This window comes from Rhamphochromis longiceps, linkage group LG5, assembly GCF_057381845.1.
Source record: "Rhamphochromis longiceps isolate RC_006_pf linkage group LG5, R_longiceps_female_GT1.1, whole genome shotgun sequence".
NCBI classification, from domain to species: Eukaryota; Metazoa; Chordata; class Actinopteri; order Cichliformes; family Cichlidae; genus Rhamphochromis; species Rhamphochromis longiceps.
The window spans coordinates 6241216-6263275 of NC_140561.1; the positions used below are offsets into that span (position 1 = coordinate 6241216).

Genomic DNA, 22060 nt, shown 5'->3' on the forward strand with positions numbered 1-22060 from the left:
TATACGTTCATTTGTATGTCAAAGTAAAATTATATAGTTGGGTTCAGAAGATTGTGGAAATTGGCACATTTTATATATAATTTTGATCCTGTATACCACAACATTAGATCTGAAATGACATGAATTAAGATGCAATTAAATTATTTCACTGCAGTAATCACTGTGTGTGAAAACAGTTCACCATGCCATCCACATTCAGGTTAAAGCTTCATCATGCAAGAAGTCAGATACAAACATGGTCCAGAAATAGTGATTTTTCAATATTTCCATACCTGAATTTTTGTTCAAAGACTATTAAATTCATGTATTTATACCCATGTACTCCCATTAAATATTTATTCTAATTAAAATATTTAATCTACCAGAAGCAGGAAGTTTTTTTTATTTTTTGTGATGTAGCCAATAATGACAGAACAACTTAAATTTCTGGTGCCACAGAATTCCACATATGTCATTAACATATGTAATAACCTGCTCTAAGTTATTACAACCTGTGGCTTCAAAAGACAGCTACTCTTCAGAGACCAAGTAAATATGAAGAGAGTGATGAATAACTTTTCAGCTGTTTCCAGCTGCAAAGAAAGTTTAAAAAAATTCCCTTATGATGACTAATGTCAGAGTAACATGCTATGGGGTATGGCCCTGCGACAGACTGGCGACCTGTCCAGGGTGTACCCCGCCTTTCGCCCTATGACAGCTGGGATAGGCTCCAGCGCCCCCCGCGACCCTGAAAAGGATAAGCGGAAGCGAATGGATGGATGGATGCTATGGGGTATTCCATGGCATTGCAGGAATACCAGACACCCCTGGAGCAATAGACTGAATCCATCTACTAACTCCATTCAGTAAATGCATCATAAAAATTATCAGTGTATTAATGTTCTGGTAATATTTGATTCTGACTCCCACATGCTCGACATTGTAGCACATTATATATATATTTTTCACTTTAAAACATTTTCAACTTTTTTTTTGTCATTTTGGGATATTGTGTGCAGAATTCTGAAGTGAAAATGAATGAATTAATCCAAAATGTATTGAATCCATTTTGGATTAAAGGCATAATGTAACTGTGACTGAAGGTAAGATATAGTATAGTATAGAGTAAATTGGATAAATGTTTTATGTAATCTAGTTTTTAAACAGCGGCTCCCACTCTGACGTTACAATTCCTCACTTTTTAGATTCCAGGTTTGCTTTCACGTTGTGCAACCATCGACCCATGCACACCAGTATTTCCTCCAATGGCTCCAGTCACATGTTACTGCTTCATAGACTTTAAAATGAGATGATTTCATACGAATAAAACATGTTACGATTAGAAACCTTACATGGACCAAAAATTCACAAATTCTCCTCTACGGTACTGGCAATAAAGTCGTTTTTTAACCATCAGTCAAGAGTTTATGACGTTTGTAAGTGAAACTAGCACAAAATAATAAAGGCCTGAATAAAGACCAATATTTATGAAATTTAAAATATACCATCTAACCACAATATCAACATAACGTTGTGTTCTGTATGTTGTCAACATAGATGGCAGAGAAGTTTTCTTACTGCTGCACTGCATCCCAGACATTCTAGTTTCACCTGAGCTCTCTCTACACATCAGCTTTTGTATTTTTGCTTTGGGGACCAAATTGAATAGAAAAAGCGATGATACATATTATGTTTTGGTGCATAGTCTAAAGCTTTCCTGTCGATCATTTTGACAAACCACCACAGATGTCAGATGCCAGATAGCATATCTGTGGTCACATTGCTGGCTCCAACTCGCTGCTCATCCTATCAGAGACAGACGATGAAAAGTGCTGATATGGTTCTGGAAACAGAAAAATAAAACTCACTGGTTGGTGGCCACTGATGGATCTGAGTATTGAGCATCCAGACAGGCTGTCGAAATTCCCTGCATTCAGCTGAGGATAGCTTTGTTTGCCAGACAAAGAGGCACAGAATGCATGCATTTTCAGTGGGCATTGTATTGTCCACACCATCATATATCTAAAGACATCCGATAGTTGTAGAAAAATCAATATCCCAGTCTGGTTTGCTGCACTACTGTGGATCCTTTTCAACTATTACAACATTTACATGGATACGTGTTGGGACATGCAATGCATGTGTGTCCAGCTGAAAAGAAATGCAGCATCTTCTTGGCAGCAGATGAAGAAATTCTCATTTATTCTTGCTTCAGCTGTGGGAAAGAAGCTTTTTAAATTCCTGTTCCAAGAAAAAAAATAGAAGACTGAAATGCCGTGCCTCTCATGTAATCAAAGGGTTACATTCAGATATTGCGCAAGGACAAAACTCAGATGTTGCAAGGCCCAATCATTCTAAATAAAACACCCCAAACAGCAGGGGAGCTTGAAAGTAAGCTTTTCTCAACCTTCAGTCTACTTATCGTTCAACCTGAATAACAAGGGAGAGGGAGAGAGCTGCTGCATATTAACAGCTGCCCGTGTCTGTTTCTACATACTGGGATTTTTTGTGCGTATTAACAAATCCCATGTGAGACACCTAACACAGGGTCATCAACAAACAGTAACACAAAACGCCTAGGTGCATCAACAAAATGTCAAAATTCTGACAAAAAGACAGACTCTCATCATCTGTCAGCAGTTTTGTTAAAAGCTGCACCTCCTACACCTGAGTGCAAACAAGTCTGAGAGTCCAAACTCTGCCAAACCCTGACCATATGACCCATGAAGGAAAAATGCTCGTTTTGTGTTATAATAAATACAATAGGAAATTTATTTTGACTAACTGTCCATCACAAATCATTAGTTGCAGCAGTGAAAACACTCAGCTAAATTGTTATAACAGGGCTTCACTATATAACAGGGAATGTCTTTATAGCTGCATCCATGTAGTAGGTGCAGTTTATGTCTCCAGCTCTGTACCCTGCACTTCAAGTTCCAGTCATGTATTTTACATTTATTTGGATTTAAAGAATTGAACAAGTCAATGAATTAAAACTAAACTGATTTTTTTCTGCATCTAAACATCGGTTGTACCAATGAATTTAATAGCTTATGAATTAAGGCTGTTGAACAATTAATCTTAAATGTCCTAACAGAAGTTTGTTCATTAGAAATGAAGATAATCTAAGGGCAGATTAACATGTGGAATCGGACTAACTCTGTTAAGATCACTGTATTACACATCAGGCAGGAAAGCCTGCTCATTGAAGCTAAAATGTATTTTTTTTTAAACATAACAGCATTTTTACCTTAGGGATTTTTGTGTTCTGTACACATGCAGTTACACAATGAACAGTAATATTGTTGCAAAATATCCCAGTTCATATAAATTTATGAACAGTAGCAGGCAGATTTTTGTGTATTTGGCCTTGTAGGAGCATTTATACTTTGCACAAGGTTTAAGAAGTTGCACAGGTCTTTAAAACAATCTGAGGTCCCTTAAAGTGAGTCCCAATGTAAATGCAACCATAAGGATAAATTCAGATTAATTCAATTTATGTGAAATATCTGAAATAGATTTAAGAGCATCCTTGGAGGAAAACGAGGTCTGTAACCACAGCCACCACATGAATATAAGAATCCTGTGACATACTGAATTTATTGGCTTTAAGGTTTTCCTTTAATAACAGAGTTACAAAACCAGTAAGGTTACAAAACCAGTAAGGTTACAAAACCAGTAAGGTTACAAAACCAGTAAGGTTACAAAACCAGTAAGGATTTGACATATATGGTTAGTTCACCTCCTTAACTCACATAAAGGCGTTGCAGAGGGTCGTGAAAACTGCCCAGCGCATCGCCGGAGCACCACTTCCTGCCATAAAAGATATCTACAGGAAGCGGTGTCTGAAAAGGGCTGGGAAAATCATCAAAGACCCCAGTCACCCATCACATGGACTCTTCACCCTCCTGCCCTCTGGGAGGCGCCACAGGAGCCTCCGGACTAAGACCACCAGGTACCGGAACAGCTTCTTCCCCACAGCTGTCAGACTCCTGAACTCTGCCTCCTGACATCTGACCCACGTTAAACTCATGGACTGAACATACACACCCCCACAATGGACAACTGTACCCTCAAACACAATAATAACATGGAGTGAACCACCACTCACAACCACTAGCACTTTATATAGCCTCTGTAGAAACTATCTACACCCTCACTTATCTTAACTGCACTACTGTATAGCTCTGTGTAAATAATCATTCTGTACATTCAATAATCTTTAATCCTACAACTGTTTACAACTTGCATAGTTCCCATTTCTGTATAGCTGTATATCTCAGATTTCTGTAAAGTTATTTATTTCATATTCTGTATAGTTTTTCATATTTATATCCTGTTCATAGCCTGCACATAGCTTGTACTCACTACAGCCTGTACATACTTAGTTATAGAATATTCACAACATACTTCATACCGTGTACATTATAACATACCATAATAGACCCATTTCTGTAATATACTTACATATCTATACTATTGCTAATATATATTGTAATATACCTATATCACTAAAGCACTTCTGGATGGATGCAAACTGCATTTCGTTGCCCTGTACCTGTGCATGTGCAATGACAATAAAGTTGAATTCTATTCTAATTCTATTCTATTCTATAAACAAGCCCTTTGAAACAGTAGATGTTGGCTGAACAACCTCTGGTAGAAAAAAAATATTAACATTGTTAAACAGTTTGAATTTCTGAAGATACAAAATGTTGTTAATTTGTACTTTTTTTTAAGTCTTCAGTGGATAAAATGGGCTGATTAACTGATGTAATGTGATGATGTTGCTGTCTGAATGTAGGGTGAAATCACTCTCTCCATTATCCCTGAGTACATTTAAATATACATAAATACACAATGATGGCTTCAGTGTGTTTTGTTGGAAACAGAAGTATATAAATTTAACCTGAACAGTCACATCAGCAGACCAGGAAGAGCACTCTCTCCCTAAAAATGATTCATCCTCGTAGTTTGCTACAAGGCCATGAGAACCAGAATTGAAGAGAAACAGATGTAATCCACATCCATAGAGTGCTGCTATTGCCCTTTTAGGGGCTACATGTAAACTCCAGTGGGCAGACTCCAACAGTTTCAGAGTTCAGAGGTAATCTGCAGATTCCAAACTAAGAGGACTTGTTGTTCTTTCAGGTGCTACTCACTCAGGTTTAAATGTCATACATAGAAACATTCATTCCTAAACTTCACGTGCAGACATACAAAGAATAGAGCTGCATGGCTGCTATCTTGGAATGATCATATGTGTCTGTGTGGCTAAAGAGAAAAATATCCAGCTAAAAATTGACCAAATTAGCACAAAACTCTCACCAGTTGTTCATTGGTTAGGTGAACACTGTATGACTGTGTGCGTTGGGACACTGTGCATTTTCTGTGATTAACACAACCCACTCAGAGAATCTACAGTGATGTTTAAAGGGCTGTAATGTTTGCTATAATCAAAGACATAATTAAGAGAACAAAAAAATGGTAACCAGAGTGCAATGCTGAACCCTACGTAGCTTCGGGTTTCAGCATTGCACTTGTGTTCATGTTTTGTGAGTTGTGAGTTTCATTTCTTGTTATGCTATTATTGATTCTTTTTTTTCTTTTTTCTTTTTTACTTTTCCCCTTTATGCTAAACTCCACTGTCACCACTTTTCCTGTTCAGGCCTGCTTCTTAACCAATCAGCATTCAACATATACCATCATCTCAATCAGGCAAATTGCACACAAGCATATGTTTGTAGGTTTCATACCCAAAATTCTTCACTCTGCACAGCTATAGACCTGAATCCTGCTTTAGTCCTCATTGCATAAATGCTCCTGTCCATCTGTGCTACTCTGTTGTTTTTTTCTGTTTGGATTTGGTCACCTTTATTAGTTCTTTAAATAAAGGTCACTTTTTTTAACTCAGTATTTTTGGTCTACATTTGCATTCACCTGTAAACTGATCTCGAAATCTCCAGATCAGTTAAAACTACAAAAGGGCTCATGAGTGCCTCCTAGAATGGAGGGATTATTACAAGGTAGGCAGAAATGAAAGCTATTATAGAGCTGTTGGATAATTTCACTCGAGTGCATTGAATATTTTACAGTTAACCCACCAACTACACTTAATATTGTAATAAATTGCTTCAGGTGCTCATTTTGTTTATTTCCAATTAGGCTTTTTTTTGGGGGGGGGGGGGTCTGTTGTTCATTTATCTGAATTGCTGTTAATTTTCTTTTCATTACTGAAACACTTTGTGGACTGCCATAAACCAAAGCATTACTGATGATGGCTGAAATATCATTGCTGCTCGTTGTAAACATGTGATGGATTGATGTTATGGCTGTTTAAATATGCTTATACAGCCGATGTGTAATGGTGGTGGTGATGCTAGGAGCATTTATTACAACTGTGCTTCTTATTTGTTTTTGGTTTTTTTAATCAATGCAACTGAACTGACTAAGATGGTGGATTAGTCAGTTACTTTCTTTTTTGTTCACTAAGGATAAGCAAATGGCACTAATGTGTAAACAGTATTTATAATTTGCATCAAGAATTTATTAGTTCACTTTTTCTCAATTCTTTACACATTCAGCAAAGGAGCAGCCAGTGTGGACAAAACTGTAGATCTGATGAGGCACAGGTGTTTCCTCCTCCGAGGCCGTGAACCCATAATGAGTTCCACCCAGGTGAGAGAGAGAGAGAGCGAACCAGAGAGATAGAGAGAAACAGCTGATCAGCGACCAGCTGAACCTCCAGGCCGTGGCACCTAAGACCCGAACTCTTCCACAGCATGCATTTTTAATTTCTCTTTGCTATTTGGGCTGATTGGGACCTGATGAACGTAAAAACAAAGAATGATCTTTTTACCCGCTGTAGTTTCTAAGAAATGGATACCAGATCCTTGTAGAGTAAAATTTAGTATTGTGGTCTAGACAACCCAAAATGTGATGTCCACACATGTGGATGCCAGGTCCAAGGAGGTTAAAGATAAACTGCACACCATGCTGAGACATGCTAAGTTTTCTGCTAATAGTTCTTTGGCAGTGACTTTGTTGACAAACCATTTCATGTCTTTCAAACTTTTTATCTTTGGAATTTTTTCACATTCTGCTAAAGAAATGAGAACAAACTGCATATTTTTGTGTTGAATTTAAATTTGGTTCATCCACTGAGTTAGGTGCCTTTTAAATGATAAACGATTCATTTTTAAAAAATCATCTATTACAATCCTGGTCAGATACAAGGACAGATACATCTGTGAAGACGATGATTACATGCACTAGTTTATTGAGTTTATTGAGGGGGTAGGGACAAATAAGTAAATACTTCTGCCTTCTCCTTTTCAAACAAATAATGGAATGATATTTTGTAATGATTGTGAAGGCACATGTTTGAAATGTTTGAAATAAAAATGAACTGAACTGAACTGAACTGAATTATAAAGAAGAGTGAGGGTGTCCCAATGCTCATCTCCATATTTCTATCCTATCCTTACATTAAAGATCCATTCGGTGGCTTCAAAGGACTCCACATGGAGTTAGACTCTTCACAAAGTGAGAGGGTGAAGGGGCCAGATTGGAATTGGGCAATGCAGGCTAAAAGGTCAGGGGCCATAAATGTATTTTATATTTGTGTATTTCATCACAGATTTCACCATGCTCAATGCCTCAGCAATTTTTAAATGTAATTTTAAGCTAGGTGATTTAGCTAATCCATGTTATTAATAATAATAATAATAATAATGGATACTTTATTGATCCCCATGGGGAAATTACTTGTTTTTCTCTGCATTTGACCCATTCACTCTGTGAAGCAGTGGGCAGCCCACTAAGCAGGCGCCCGGGGAGCAGTGTGTAGGGACGGTACCTTGCTCAGGGGTACCTCAGGGTAGCCGTTAAGTGGATTCGAACCGCCGACCTTCCGATCATGGGGCGACCACTTTACCTACTGAGCTATCCCTGCCCCTATGTTATTTCCGGCAACTTTTTTTTGCCGGAAAGTGGAAGAACATCAGCGAATGAGCTACACCACGCAGGTCAACAGCAAATTCAGCAATTCATATCTTGATGTTGGTACAACTACAACCATGACTAGTCTTTGAGAAAAGACTGCCTGCAGTTAGTCAGTGTTGAAATGTTTTCTGGGATACAGCCGGACTTACATCTCACCCTACAATTAAATTTTTTCTGGTAAATCCACAGCTTTGTATTCAGAATTTGGGAGAGAGACTTTTTTTCCCACAATCAATTGTTAATTTTCAACAAATACCTAATCTTTATTTATTGTTTTCTCAACAATCAGATTTAGAATATTCACTGACAAAATAGTCATTAACCTTGAAACCTCAATCCTTCACAAATTTTCCCGAGGGGTCAGTTTGTTTTTCATCAAAACTAGATGAAGCAGCTGATGGAGTAGATACAATAGCCTAACTACCTGCTTGAAGTCATAAGAATTAATAAGAGGCTGTAAAATCATATCTTCATCATCCATCACTGACACGAAACCATCTCCTCTCTGCAGTGAAGGAAGGAAACGGTCCACTGAGGTTTTTTTTTTTTTTTTTTTTTTTTTTTGCTTTTTTCTTCTTCTTCTTTCTGTTCTTTTTCTCTTCTTGTTTTCCTGTCCAGGGTGTACCTCCTCTGGCCCAGTGACAGTTTGTATTGATGGATGGCTTCAAATATAATTAAGAATATTACATAGTTTGAATGATTCATTAGAGAAAACAATGCAATCACTCTTTTCTCAGGGTGACTCCTCCACTGAGGTTTTTGTAAAAAGGCCATCTCTCCGTCTTAAAGCAGAAAGAAGGATAGCATCTCTCCACAGCTGAATTAAATCGCAAGCTGTGAGCTTGACAAGAATAACACACACTCCCATGTGTGTTTTCCAATTTGCCACCCAACACAGGTTCCTCCTTATCGACGTCTGAGGAGGAGAATATGAGGCTCACGCTTCAGCCACTTCAGTCTGTATTTCTTTCAGGGGTCACATGGGTTCTGGCGTTACAGCCACTCCTGTCACTGTTACTGTAGCAACCTTTGCCACGATGGCCTTCTATGAAATGAAGCTAAAGATTCACCGTGAGCCAGAGATCAAGAAAATATTCTCTTCGTGAGCATACACTGTGACCATGGAGCTCCGATACAAGACTGAACTTATTTCATCATCAGACAGCAAAGAATACCACGGGTGTCTAAATATAACTTGTGAAAAAGAGGAGGGAAAAAAATCTCTCTTTTTCTACAATGCACTCTGTCTCCACTCTCCTCCATGCTTTGAAGATTTCTACAAGCGAATGATCACAGGATCTTTTTTGGTGAATTATGCACATTATCATTCCACGCTTTCTCATCAGAGCTGTGGTGCAATGCATCAAAGTGGCTGGCAGGTGATGGCAGAGAGGATTTGGCTTGCTGTACTGTGTTTGTGAGTCCTGCAAATCCAAGAATTTTAATTTGTTTGTATGTTTTGACTTAGTGTGATTTTTGTGCATTACTGGCCATGCACAGAACGAGCAAAGGTTGTCAAAAGTCACTTACCCTGTCACTGGTGAATGTATGTGTCCTGACCCCAGCAAACCACTAGAGGGCAATCAGTGTGTGAAACAGCCACTCAGCAGTTCCAGCATGTGAGTATCAGAGGTAATGACAAGCTTCACATGTTTGTTTGTTTTGTTTTCTTCTATATTATATCCCAAAAGTGCAGAAACAAGACAATTAAGGTTGCAGTTTAAGATCTATATTATGCGCTACGGTGTGGTTTCAGCACCAATATGAGATGAAGGTTGCATCTGCTTATGTTGCTGCAATATAGCGAAAAACAAGATAAATGGCTTTATTAACTCATAGGCTGTGATGCACCGTGATGTAAGGTGTAGTTAATCTAAAAGATGTGCACACTGCAGCAGCCTGCACACATCGGAGGCAATACTGTTCTCCTATTGAGGAGAGGGGGGTTTCGCTTACCCTGGATCATAAACCATTAATTATTGCATTTATTTGACATTTATATGACAGGATTAATTTTAAAATGAGTACTGGTTTAATTTATTTGTTTGATTAGCAAGCTTTTTTTTTTATTGTAGGAAGAAACTTTATTTGATTCACTGTTAAAAATAATAATTATCTTACACTGGGGCTCGGTGTCTGAAACATTTCCTAGTTCCCCTCCAACTGTCTTTTGATTGAGTGCCCATGCAGAGTGGAGGTTTGAACAGCAGTTGGGTGGAGCATCTGCACTCACAACCAAAGCACCGTGCCTTAGACGACCATATTAGGGACATCCTGTCTCTAGTGTATTAAAAAAATGTTTTGAGAAGGTTGAAGCTCGAGTTTTTGGATCAGAGATTACTTCACATACACCATCTGAAACTATAGTCATGTCTAATATGAGCAAATAAAGTAAAGGCAGAATAACCACTTTAACTCCAGGTGATGTAAAAATATAAATGTACTCTTTTGGTCATTTCTCACATACAGTGCAACAAGTAAAACTGAAAAAAAAAACTTTTACAATTAAAAACAATAATTTTTTAATTTTTCAGATTTCATTACTCTTTACAACTGCACTCAGCTGACCTTTTTTGCTATTACTGCTTGACCTTCTGATTGCATTTTCAATACATCCCTTAGGCCATAAAGTGCAATACTGATAAACTGGCTGCCGGCGGAGCTCACGGGCACGTCACTGCAACCCCCCCTGGCTTCTGCTCCGCGGCTGCTGAGTGAGCCCTCATCTGGGACTCTCCTCAGCTCTTTCTGGGACAGTGGCACGGCTGCCCCTCTGTTAGTCTTCCTTGGTCTCTTGTCTTCTGAGGGCCTCTGGATGTCTGGAGTTTTGATCTCCTCCATACCTAGCAGATCATTACATGAAGGAACCTTTTAAAAACAAGCGCGTCCATGCTCACAGGTGTACACACGGGTGATCACACCCACAAACTACACCCTTTTTGGCTCCTACCTCAAAGCACACTGTGCGCTGTCGATCTTACGTGCTGCACAATAATGTTTAATATTTAGTATTTACAGTTATATTCCCATATATCATCGTGATGTTGTTTATTCTATTACTCTCGTTTTCTTCTGCTGGTTTTCATTTTTCATTCTCAACCAGGGGAAATTAAAAAAGTATCTACTGTTATCTATTGTTAGCTAGTTTATTGTGATGGTGTTGTTTTTATTATGTTGCTCTTTGTTGTTTGTTTTCTCTTCTGTTTTTTTTCTCCATACAGGTGATCCAGGTGTTTTGTTTGTTTTTCTTTTTTTTTCTTCCCCCCTTTCTCACCATCTCCTCTCCCCTCTATTTTTCTTTCTCTCCCTCTCTTTCATTCTTCCTCCCTGTCCTATCCCCCAGTCATGTCTGTCCCGTCTTTAAAAAATGAAAAATAAAATAAATACATAATTATAATAAAGGTCAATCAAATGGACCAATATGGCAAGGCCATGATGATCCACTTGGTAAAGTAAATCCACTTGGCATCTTTCTTGGCCTTCAGACAACAATTCTGATGGCTAAAGATCCAAACGGGACGGGCAAAAAAAAATACTGACAAGCTGAGAAGTCACACTGTTACACAAGTTATCCATCCACTGTAGCAGTGTGACCTGGATGGATGGATGGATGGATGGACAATCAGCCGTACAATCTATGGTGGATCCTGCTGGCAACGCTGATAAGTTAGCCAGGAAGTTATTTGGTAATTTTTTTGGTAAAAACAAAGCAAGATGATGATACCACACCATTAATTTTAATTGAATTCACTGTTTTATTGAAGCGAACAGCATATCCTGAGGGTAGACTGCAATCAGACTAACCCCTGGGATCGCACAGAGGTGGACTGATGTAGAAGCTTCCGCTTTTACTTGAATAAAATGGTAAATGGCCTGTATTTATATAGCGCTTTACTAGTCCCTAAGGACCCCAAAGCGCTTTACATATCCAGTCATCCACACACTGGTGATGGCAAGCTACATTGTAGCCACAGCCACCCTGGGGCGCACTGACAGAGGCGAGGCTGCCGGACACTGGCGCCACCGGGCCCTCTGACCACCACCAGTAAGCAACGGGTGAAGTGTCTTGCCCAAGGACACAACGACCGAGACTGTCCAAGCCGGGGCTCGAACCGGCAACCTTCCGATTACAAGGCGAACTCCCAACTCTTGAGCCACGATCGCCATGCAGTTATGCAGTGACGTGGGTTTGCACCTGTGTGAAGGAGCAGCGACGCTCTACCTGTTGATTAGACCCACGTGCAAAAACCCAAACTTGGTGTGTGTGTGTGTGTGTGTGTGTGTGTGTGTGTGTGTGTGTGTGACTGTGTGAGAGTGAGTGTGAGCGAGACAGCTGAGCGCAGGCGGAGCGCTTAGCCGCCGGCCGTGAAGGGGTTAAAGAGTTTTCAGTGTGCGGAGCGGCAGGCTGGAGGTTAGAGTGTTGCGGTGCAGAGCTCGTGGACGCGGCGGCAGTAGCGGCGTACAGCAGCGCACCGAGCGCGGTCAACTTCGCCACTACTGCACAATAAACACGCCATGTCGGAGCGAAGGAGACTCTGTGGATCTGACTGCGCGCGGTCCTACTACTAGCGAGCGTGTGTGCGCGCGCGTGAGAGAGAGAGAGAGAGAGAGAGAGAGGAGTGAAAGAGAGAGACAAGGAGAGGGCTGCTCTTTTGCTTTCTGTGGATATCGCCTTCATGGACGGGCAACGGGGCTTTTACGAGATGGAGAACCCAACAGAGAACCCCAGCAAGGCGGCGGAGTATCTGAAGGAGCTGAATAAGATCATCGAGACCCAGCAGGGGCTGCTGGAGAAGCAGAGGGTCCGGATTGAGGAGCTGGAGCTCCAGGTGACGGATCTTTGCAAGGAAAACGTCTGTCTAAAAGATCAGCACCAACGGCACCTGGCCACCTGCAGGCTCCAACAGGGCAACCACTCCGCCCTGGGAGCCATCAAAGAGAATGTCATGCAGGAAAAGTAAGTTATCTGGCATTGGGTGGTGCTTGGTTTGGCTGAATAGGATGCTGTCAAAGTTTATTTTCCTCATCTTGTTATTCGCTCCGCGGCTGGAGAGATATGTTGTGTGTCTGTTTCATCTCAACAACCAAACCAAATTCCCAGTTCTTCGCCACTTTGTCACGGATCAGCTCTTTAATTGTCCGTGTAACGTGCACACTGTCAGGGATTATTTCAGGCTTACACAAGGCTGTGCGAGCTGTGCACGCGTATTGCGTAATGGATCCCGTCAGGCGCATCGCTCAATAGATATGCAACCCCATGAAAATGATATTGTGTGGAGCTCAAACTGTATCGGATCATGGTGGTCGAAGTCTGAATCAGTGGGTGTGACTTTGTATTTTCGCAGGAGAGAAAAGCGCGACCCGTCTGTAGTTGCGTTGTGAGGAAACAAGTTTACGCATCCTTTGCTTAGTTAAGAGTTCAACCCCAGGCGAGTGGTCAGATGCTGTGTGTCATACATTTCCTGTGCCAGGAGCTCTCAGTGAGATGAGGAATTAATGTATGCAAACACCTTCAATTTGACTTGGACTCCTCACCAAAGTGGAGGGCTTTTACAATTGGAAAAGACGTAGTTGTGTTGGAGAGCAGCCGAGTGCCACTATCAGGAGAGAAATGTTCAATCAAAGCTGCCTAAACATGCTGGGTTAACTGCTTAGCAGATGGAAGTACAAAATCAGGCTGTGATACTCTTGTGGTATTGCATCTAAACAAGGATTCCCCATGGATTTATTGTGCACTGTGTTACTGACAAAAACAAGCAGCTTTACACATTCAGGACACTGCTCCCTGCTGATGAGATTACTTATTTGTACTTTTTCATTATGTTTGAATATGATGGACATATAAATTTAAAAAAAGTATTTATTAATTCTCACTCAAAAATATATATCATTTCACACACTTTGAGACACTTATCTCAAATTGGACACGGAAAGGAAATGTCTGAAAAAGCAGGTCCATCCAGGACTACTGCAGAGTGCTCAAGCTGCTCGCTTTCAGAAATGTTGCACTGTCGATTAATTTTCCATGAATCTATGCAATCAATACATGAAATGCAAAGTTAACATGAGACACTGATCACCAATATAGCAATGTTACAGTCTACTTGTTCATGTACTTCATGGGCCATATGCATCCTTGTTTGATTTCACAGTTTGAGCAGTTACCCTACGCAGGTTCCTTATCAGTTCTCTTATCAGTTCTCAATTCTTTAGTATTTAGGTATGAGCACAAAGCAACAGTACAAAATAAAAATAATAAGCAGCACACGCAGACTTCAAAGTGGTCACCACAGAGATTGTGCTATAGACAGTTGAACAGGTGGAAACAGAGGATGCAAACTGACTGCTCATCAGTTGAAGTTCATCTACCTGTTGAAGTTCAGGCTGCTGGGCTGGGGTCAGCACTCACTCAGCTTCATCATCAACCTGGATTCTTGGTTAGCTTAGCCTTAGCATGCTTTGTGTGCAGACCCTTGCAAAGAGCTGAAGTTTTGTTAGCAGCATAATGCGTTTGTTTCTGTTCTGTACGCAGTTTGCACTTCACCATCGCACTCTCATCCTTTTGTGCAATAAAATTAAAAGCAATATCCCTAACCACGCTGTAGACTGTGCCACTATTTTCCTCCTCCAGCAAACAAACTGAAATCGTGATTGTAGTGCAAGTGCAATTGGAACCAATAAGCACAATTCATAGGCAAGCAGCTGTGTTTGATTAACAATGAAAATATGGAGCCAAGGAGGTTCCTTCCTGTCGAAAGGGACTTTTTCCTTCCTACCATCGCCAAACTGAAGTAACATGGAATACAACACAGTTACACAAACATGTTCATTCAGACCTTGTGAAATAAAAGTTGGTAGCCTTCAATTGGGCAGTAACCACTTCATGGGCATTCTTTGCATAAACTTTTAATGAAAAAGACCATTTGGATTTATTTTGTGATTCTTTCAAGTTGCTTGCACATTACTTGAAACACTTGCTATCATCAAGTGAGTTAGCTTTTTCAATATCCCTTCTGTCACAAACCCGCTCACTGTTATGAACGAAGCTTTGACGGAGACGTTTGACTTCCAGGAGATATAAGATACACAGCATACAGCCCTGCATTAAAGGATTTCTTTCTGGAGTCATCTGAAAATTTGTTTTGTGGTGAATTGCTTGAACTATAAAGTGTGAAAACATAAAACAGAGAATAGCAGAAAGTGATAAATGACTACAGCAATTATTTTATTATCAAAGCTGCTGGGAACTGACTAAATACAGTTGCATTTAAAAATATAATACTGTATGGAGGGTATGATCTCTGTTTAAAGCCTGTCCAGTGAATGAAACACCTTGAAGTTATCTTTTGAAGTTTAAGCACTAAACTTTAAGAACAATTTGAAAGCGAAGCAGCTGAAGCTGCAATATTCTGACATGTTTTGTGATTGTCAGCCAAAATATCTACTGGCTTTGTAAAATAAGGCAGTTTTGTCAGATGCTGTCTGCATCGATTACATTTATCATTTTTACATTACATTTGCCTTTAATGTACAAGCTGCCGGACTGCTGACCACAAAGAGAAAATCAGACCTGTGCATTAAAATGGGCTTTGTCACAGGTTCTATGGATAATTTCTTTCAGTGGTGGTTTGACTGCTCCTTGCAAATTATGGAAATCTACTCACTGTTAATTTGGATTTGTGGTGTTAGTTTGAAATAACTTCTACCATCCGGCAACTGTTCCGACTGACTTAGGAACATTTTGAAATGTTTTTAAGGGTATAAATTTAGACTCATTTTGTAAATACATTGTCCTGACTTTTTGGACTTTTATATTGCACATAGACAACATAAAAAATGAATGTTGTTACCGTGACTTCACTCGCTGGGTAGTGAAGGCTGGGTTTGAAGCCTCGAGATGAGCCTTTTTGCTGCTGTGAAAGTATTGATAACGTTGCCTGAGGGGATATTAGATACGATGTGATAAAATCTCTGATTACAGTGCTGTCATGGTTTCCTTCACGTCCTACATCCTCCTATGTGCTTTTAATGTAAATGTGAAACTACAGCATCTCCAGTGGTGAATGATCAGCTCTACAGTCTAATGGCTCGTTTAATGATCCCTGCACAAGTTCAGACACCAACAGCAGCTACTGCTCAAAATGCTGCCTTCACAAAAAGTAGTTCTGCTCAGAAAAGCTGCTTCTGCTGCAATAACCTGGCTGTTTATGTGTGCAGTGCGTGATGCAATAAAGCCCTTTTTCACCTATGACATCATTATCATATTTACTTGCTTACCACTTGTATGGGACTATAAATAGCTCTTGGTGCGACACAGATGATGGCAGCTCGTTTCACCTCCTGGGATTTTCCGTCCTATTATGGCTTTTTAGTTTCCAAGTGGGGAAGATATGTCTCTGAATTCTCCCGAAATTTTGTAAAACTGTATTACATAAGAGTTTGGTCAAAATCACTTCTTTTATGCACAAACGCACACAGCTGACAGGGAGTCCTGTCCCCTGTGTTCTGTCCACAGTTGGGCCACGTCAGCTGTTCTTTTTGTGCTGACCACAGTCAGCATATAGTCCTGGCCTTGACTGGAGGACCAATGGGAGAGCTCTGTTCCTCGTGGGCCCTCTGACAGACGTCTACACACAGACACGGAGTGGATAATGTTAGTCTGTCACCACACAGTCACCCTGTTACTCTGGGTAGTCAGTGAAGTAAGAGCTGCTTCAGAGTCTGTTTGTGTTTTGCTACAGTGGGATCTTGTTATTCTCAACTTTACTCCCTATGAGCTAATCCTCTGTGGAAGGGCTGCTTTCCCCTGTTTACGCTTAAATGTTTAAAGTTTACATAGGACACAAGGTCACCCAGCTCTTATCAAGGTCACGTGTGATGTGTTGTGGGATCTGGAACAGAAGTGTGTAGAAGATTCTTTTGACATTACAGTTTTCATGTCCATTGCTAAGTTTTTAAGAAGGATCAGTGATATAAAGAACAATATATAATGTTTCTAGGCAGGGTCATTTTACCATTCAAGATACTTTTGGATGCTTTAATGGAGGGCTACACATACAGTACATCATAGTTTTTGAATTGCAGTGAAAGTCAATAAAGGGATTTGAGGTTTTAAGGGTATTTAATAATCCACATTCATTAAGTGAATTCCAGCGTATTTTGCATTTGCACACAGCTCAGGCTCAAACATTATATACAGCAGAGAAATCAGTGATGATACACAAGACTAGCTGCACAGTTGCATGTACTGTCATTTATCTTTTACATCAACAGACAGAGCAATGCATATGTTAATAATAATAACACATTTCCTCTCTATTGCTGAAAGTCAGGATTTCAGCCTGTCCTTAGTTTACAAGGATCTGTCAAATTTGCATAGCTTTTATAAATTGGAAATATTTTGCGCACACAGATTTCTGATACATTAAGCGACACGTTGGGCAGTATCCCTTTCAAATAAACTGACTCGTAAATCTGACTAAACTGGCTAATCACTTAGAATACTTCAAAGCAAAACAACAAAAAATCTGCAGTTTTTCTGGCTTTGGCTGGTCTGGACAAAAAAGATATTTGAAGACATCATCTTAGGGTCTGTGAAGCTGCCTGGAACTACTACAAGAAATCAGCAGATAAATGAATGCACACAGACCTCACGTGTGCAAATGTGAGTTTCTGTTTCATCACTGGGGCGATCGTGGCTCAAGAGTTGGGAGTTCGCCTTGTAATCGGAAGGTTGCCGGTTTGAGCCCTGGCTCAGACAGTCTCGGTCGTTCTGTTCTTGGGCAAGATACTTCACCCGTTGCCTACTGGTGGTGGTCAGAGGGCCCGGTGGCGCCAGTGTCCGGCAGCCTCGCCTCTGTCAGTGCGCCCCAGGGTGGCTGTGGCTACAATGTAGCTTGCCATCACCAGTGTGTGAATGTGTGTGTGAATGGGTGGATGACTGAATGTGTAAAGCGCTTTGGAGTCCTTAGGACCTAGAAAAGCGCTATATAAATACAGGCCATCACTTAGAAGTTCATAACAATGGCTAAATAAGGCCCACGTGAACAAACTTGTTTCAAACAGAGAGAATTCTGTTAATATTCTGGGTACCAGTTTCAGCTGTAAATTAATACACATTTGGATCTGCGCAGTAATGTGTTTCTAATAGTTTTTGGATGCAAGTACGTGAGCAGACTTAAAAGCCAAGAAGAATCAAGTATATCAGACTTCGATGAACAGACGGTAGACGGTTCACATCACGCTCATTTTTCTTTTGCATTTGTTCACAAGAAGAATTTGAAGACGTCCTTCTTAAGGGGTGGATCGTTACTATCATTTGGTTTTTTGGGTTTTTTTTACAGGTCAGAACAAAGTGGTTGTAACTAATCTGGCTGTAAGGGGTATTAAGTCGATCAGCTGTTGGGAATTATTTGCTTAGTTGCTTTTGCTTTAATGTCATCTCAGTTTGAGTATGAAAAAGACATTTGACTACTTTAGCCTTGATCTGTGAAACTGGCAAAAAATAACCACACGAGTAGGTAATAAGAAAATTAATTATTAACTAATTATTAATTATGAATTTTGGAATCCCTACAGCTGAAATTTTGTCCTTCCTTAATCGCTATATTTTGGTATTTCTGTGAGTTCAAATTGCAACCCAAGTTTTAATATGGAATTAATTTAATATTTCCTTAAAAATATGATTTCTAGACCATTTATGAGCATGTCCTCTGCAGCATATAGAGCAGTAGCTGCTGTATAACATGCTTTAAAGCCTTATACTTAATAGGGTTTATTCAGCCAGCTCTGTGTCACATTGCGTTCCCTCAAAGGGACCGGAGAATGAACAATCCCCTGGACGTCCTTCACCCATCCCAAGAGCTGTTCTTTTGAAAGGGTGTTTATTTCAAAGTTGGACTCGAGGCTTTATCACTTCAGTGTGTTTACATGTGTGTGCGCAGCGCTGCAGGGAATAACATCTCGCTGGTCAGCAGCTCAGATTTCACAGCAAATCGCGAGTCAGAATTGTTCCCTGCCAGAAGACATATGAAAATTGGTCCGGAATACAACATCGTTTTGACTTTATGAGTAAGCACATATGCCACAGATGCTGTGGGAGAGCTGTGAAATATGAGCTGTTCTTTTAAAAAATATATATTTATTTATTTGATTTAAAGCCAAAGCTGAAATACATTTCACACAGAGAACAGTGTGGATTTTGAACCCCGAGGGTGGTCTTGACAGGCTGCCATTTGAATGCAGAAGATGAGAAGAATAAATAAAGTTTCAAAAGGAGAGAACACATTTTGCAGTGAAATGTTCATGGAGACTGTTTTGGAGGTAGAAGAGACCTTCTGCTTTATATGATTCTGTTAATGTTTATTGTCAGTATGTTACACCCTCTGTTGTTATGATGTGGGTAAACTTTCAAAAGAGTTAATAGAAAAACATAAAAAAAAACCCTGCAACCCTGCACATGAGAAGTGCAAAATGTGGTGATTTATCACACAATCAGGACAGGCATTAGAAGGCAGATGGTAATGAGAAATTGATAGATTGCCAGACCCAAAGGGGAGAAATAAATTCTAACTTGGTGAACACAAACTCCAGGACTGCATTCAATCAAAGTTGAGAGACTATTTCCTCTAATATACCAAATCTTTTCCCATGATGCTCCTCTTACCCTGTGGGGTCTGATCACTGTATGAGATTGAAAAGTTAATTAACCTTCTTTTTTATTCCTCCTTGAAAGGTCTTTATTGTCTGTGTTGGTGTCAACCAGATATAATTTCCAATTAAAACATATTTTTGTGGATAATAACCGTAACCAAACTGTGTCACATCAGGGCTTTTTTTTTTTTTACAATGACTCCTCTTGTTGTGGAGCTACAACAGGATCTGTGGTGTTCTGTAAGCACGGCAGCAGTGCTTGACAAGTGAAGTCTAAAACTAGATTAATACACGCCAAAGTGTCTGTGGCCCATTAAGGTTGTCAAGAAGCCCAGTAGCTTATTTTGGTTGTTTGTTGCATTGTGGATAAACCTAAGGTCTTTTACAGGAGACTCAAGGGGGACCGACTTGCTAGATAAGCTGTGAGATCAATTGGCATCTATAAAAAAAATCACTGTTTAGAATGAATGGGCAATTTGCTGTTTTTCTCTCCAAGACCATCTCTCTGTGTTAGCCTCGCAGAAGACTAGCAACCTGTCCAGGGTGTATGCTGCTTCTCGCACTATGGTAGGTGTGTTAGGCTGGTTACAAGTTTCACAAGTTTTGGTGTTGCAGATTCCTTTGGGGTTGGGTCGCCAAGGACATCCAGCATCACAAATGTGCCAAATCAAATGGAGTGGACCCTCATGAATAAGGGAACAACTGAACGGAGCCTCTTTGATCGTAACTATAGATAAAATGATATTTTACAATTTTTCAGATAGAAAGTGGTGCAGAAAGGTGAAGATGTCAGTGCACAGCTCAAAATATCTAACATAAGATAAAATCGCCAGCATTAAATGATGAAACTTTAAACCTTAATGTGGTCCAATTCCAGTTTGTCTTGTTGTTGATGGTTAGTATATCCATTTACAATGCATTATTCTGCAGCTGTGACGTGAGCTGAAAGAGATGCTTATTAGCTATACACGCTTTCACACAATAACTGCAACAGAGTTTCTATGTAACCATAAGTAACAATACAATAAGGCTTGTTTTCAACTCTTGGACCAACAGAATATAGCACAAAGCTTATGTCGAGCTATATGAATAATTTGATAATAGACTGTAATGGTTTTCACCCTGGAGGCTCCTGTACTGGCACCAGACAGTATCTGTTAACATAGTAGAGGGCTCTGATAGCCAAAGGCTCTCCCTCCTAGGAACTACAAGTAAGCCTGCAGTCTGAAAGCTCTATTGGCATAATAAGTCCATGAGACTCAGAGCCCGTAGTTGCTCTGCCCCAAGACTGTGGAATGCACTTCCACCAGATCTCTGGTTTATAAATTCTTTCTACTTTTAAATCACCTCTCAAAACCCGTCTGTTCAGGACTGCACAGCCGTCATTATTACTTGGCCGTAGTGGATTGTTACCTTCATTAGTTTTATAGTTGTGGTTTTATTTGTTTGCTTTTTGTGTATATGTTTTTATTTTGCTTTTCTAGTGTAAGGTGACCTTGAGGGTCTTTAAAGATTATTATTATTATTATAACTGTGAGGATTTTGACATTAGAGGCACCAGAATTCCAAAAAACTGGCCAGACTGAGCGACAAATAAGCTGTTTCTTGAAGAAGTTATTACTTAAGTTTCTTCTAAAATTTGTAATTTTAAATAGAATTTGATACAAACAAGTATTTAAGATTAATTTTGGGGGGCTTTTATTAGTTTTACAAAGTTCAAATTAATTTTGGATCACATTCGGTCGCACAGTGTCATTGTGAACAACTTATTGCCTGCATTTTAAAACTGATCTCACAGTTGGCTCCAACAGCATAGGAAGCACATTTTAAAGAATTCATTTGTGCTTCACGTGCAGCCTTTCTCTCACTGCTGCGACTCAGTTCACAGCCCTTCACCTCATCAGCTCTTCTCCTCAAGCCCGAAACCCATCCGATTCTGCAGCTCCGCTACAGATTTTCACTTTACTTTTCTTGGATTAGTTCTCCACACTCTGTGACTCTGTGTTCAGTTCAGCTACGCTTCCCTGCTGCTCTACACCGCCAGCAACCTGTCCATTTTTTCACACGTTCCATTAAACACTGCTCTGACCTGGCTCAGCACCCTGTTTGTGTCCCTTTCAGCCCTGCAGTAATTCTTCATCTTTCATCTAACTTCATTTCCCTATATATTAATCAATTACAGCTAGCTAGCTCATGTTAGAGCAGCCCCTTTGGTGGAGTTACTATACTCATGTACTTAAATTGTTCTTTGCTGGTTATTGGTTTTTGATTTGGTGGTCTGTGAGCACACACACACACACACACACACACACACACACACACACACACACACACACACACACACACACACACACACACACTCTCCGGAGTGAAGTTTTGGGGAGAAGACAGGAGGAGAGGAACTGAAGAGCAGCATATCAGACTG

The 22060-nt window shown here is 40.0% G+C and overlaps 1 protein-coding gene across 1 annotated transcript in view; it reads left to right on the forward strand.

Annotated features, from left to right (window-relative positions):
* Positions 1 to 12434: 12434 nt before the first annotated feature.
* Positions 12435 to 22060, forward strand: part of iqsec1b (IQ motif and Sec7 domain ArfGEF 1b) — a 238243-nt gene continuing 228617 nt past the window's right edge. The window contains exon 1 of the mRNA XM_085405545.1: positions 12435 to 12940. Within this exon, the coding sequence (XP_085261671.1) occupies positions 12660 to 12940 (281 nt within the window). The 5' untranslated portion in view covers positions 12435 to 12659. The remainder of the gene's footprint in view (positions 12941 to 22060) is intronic.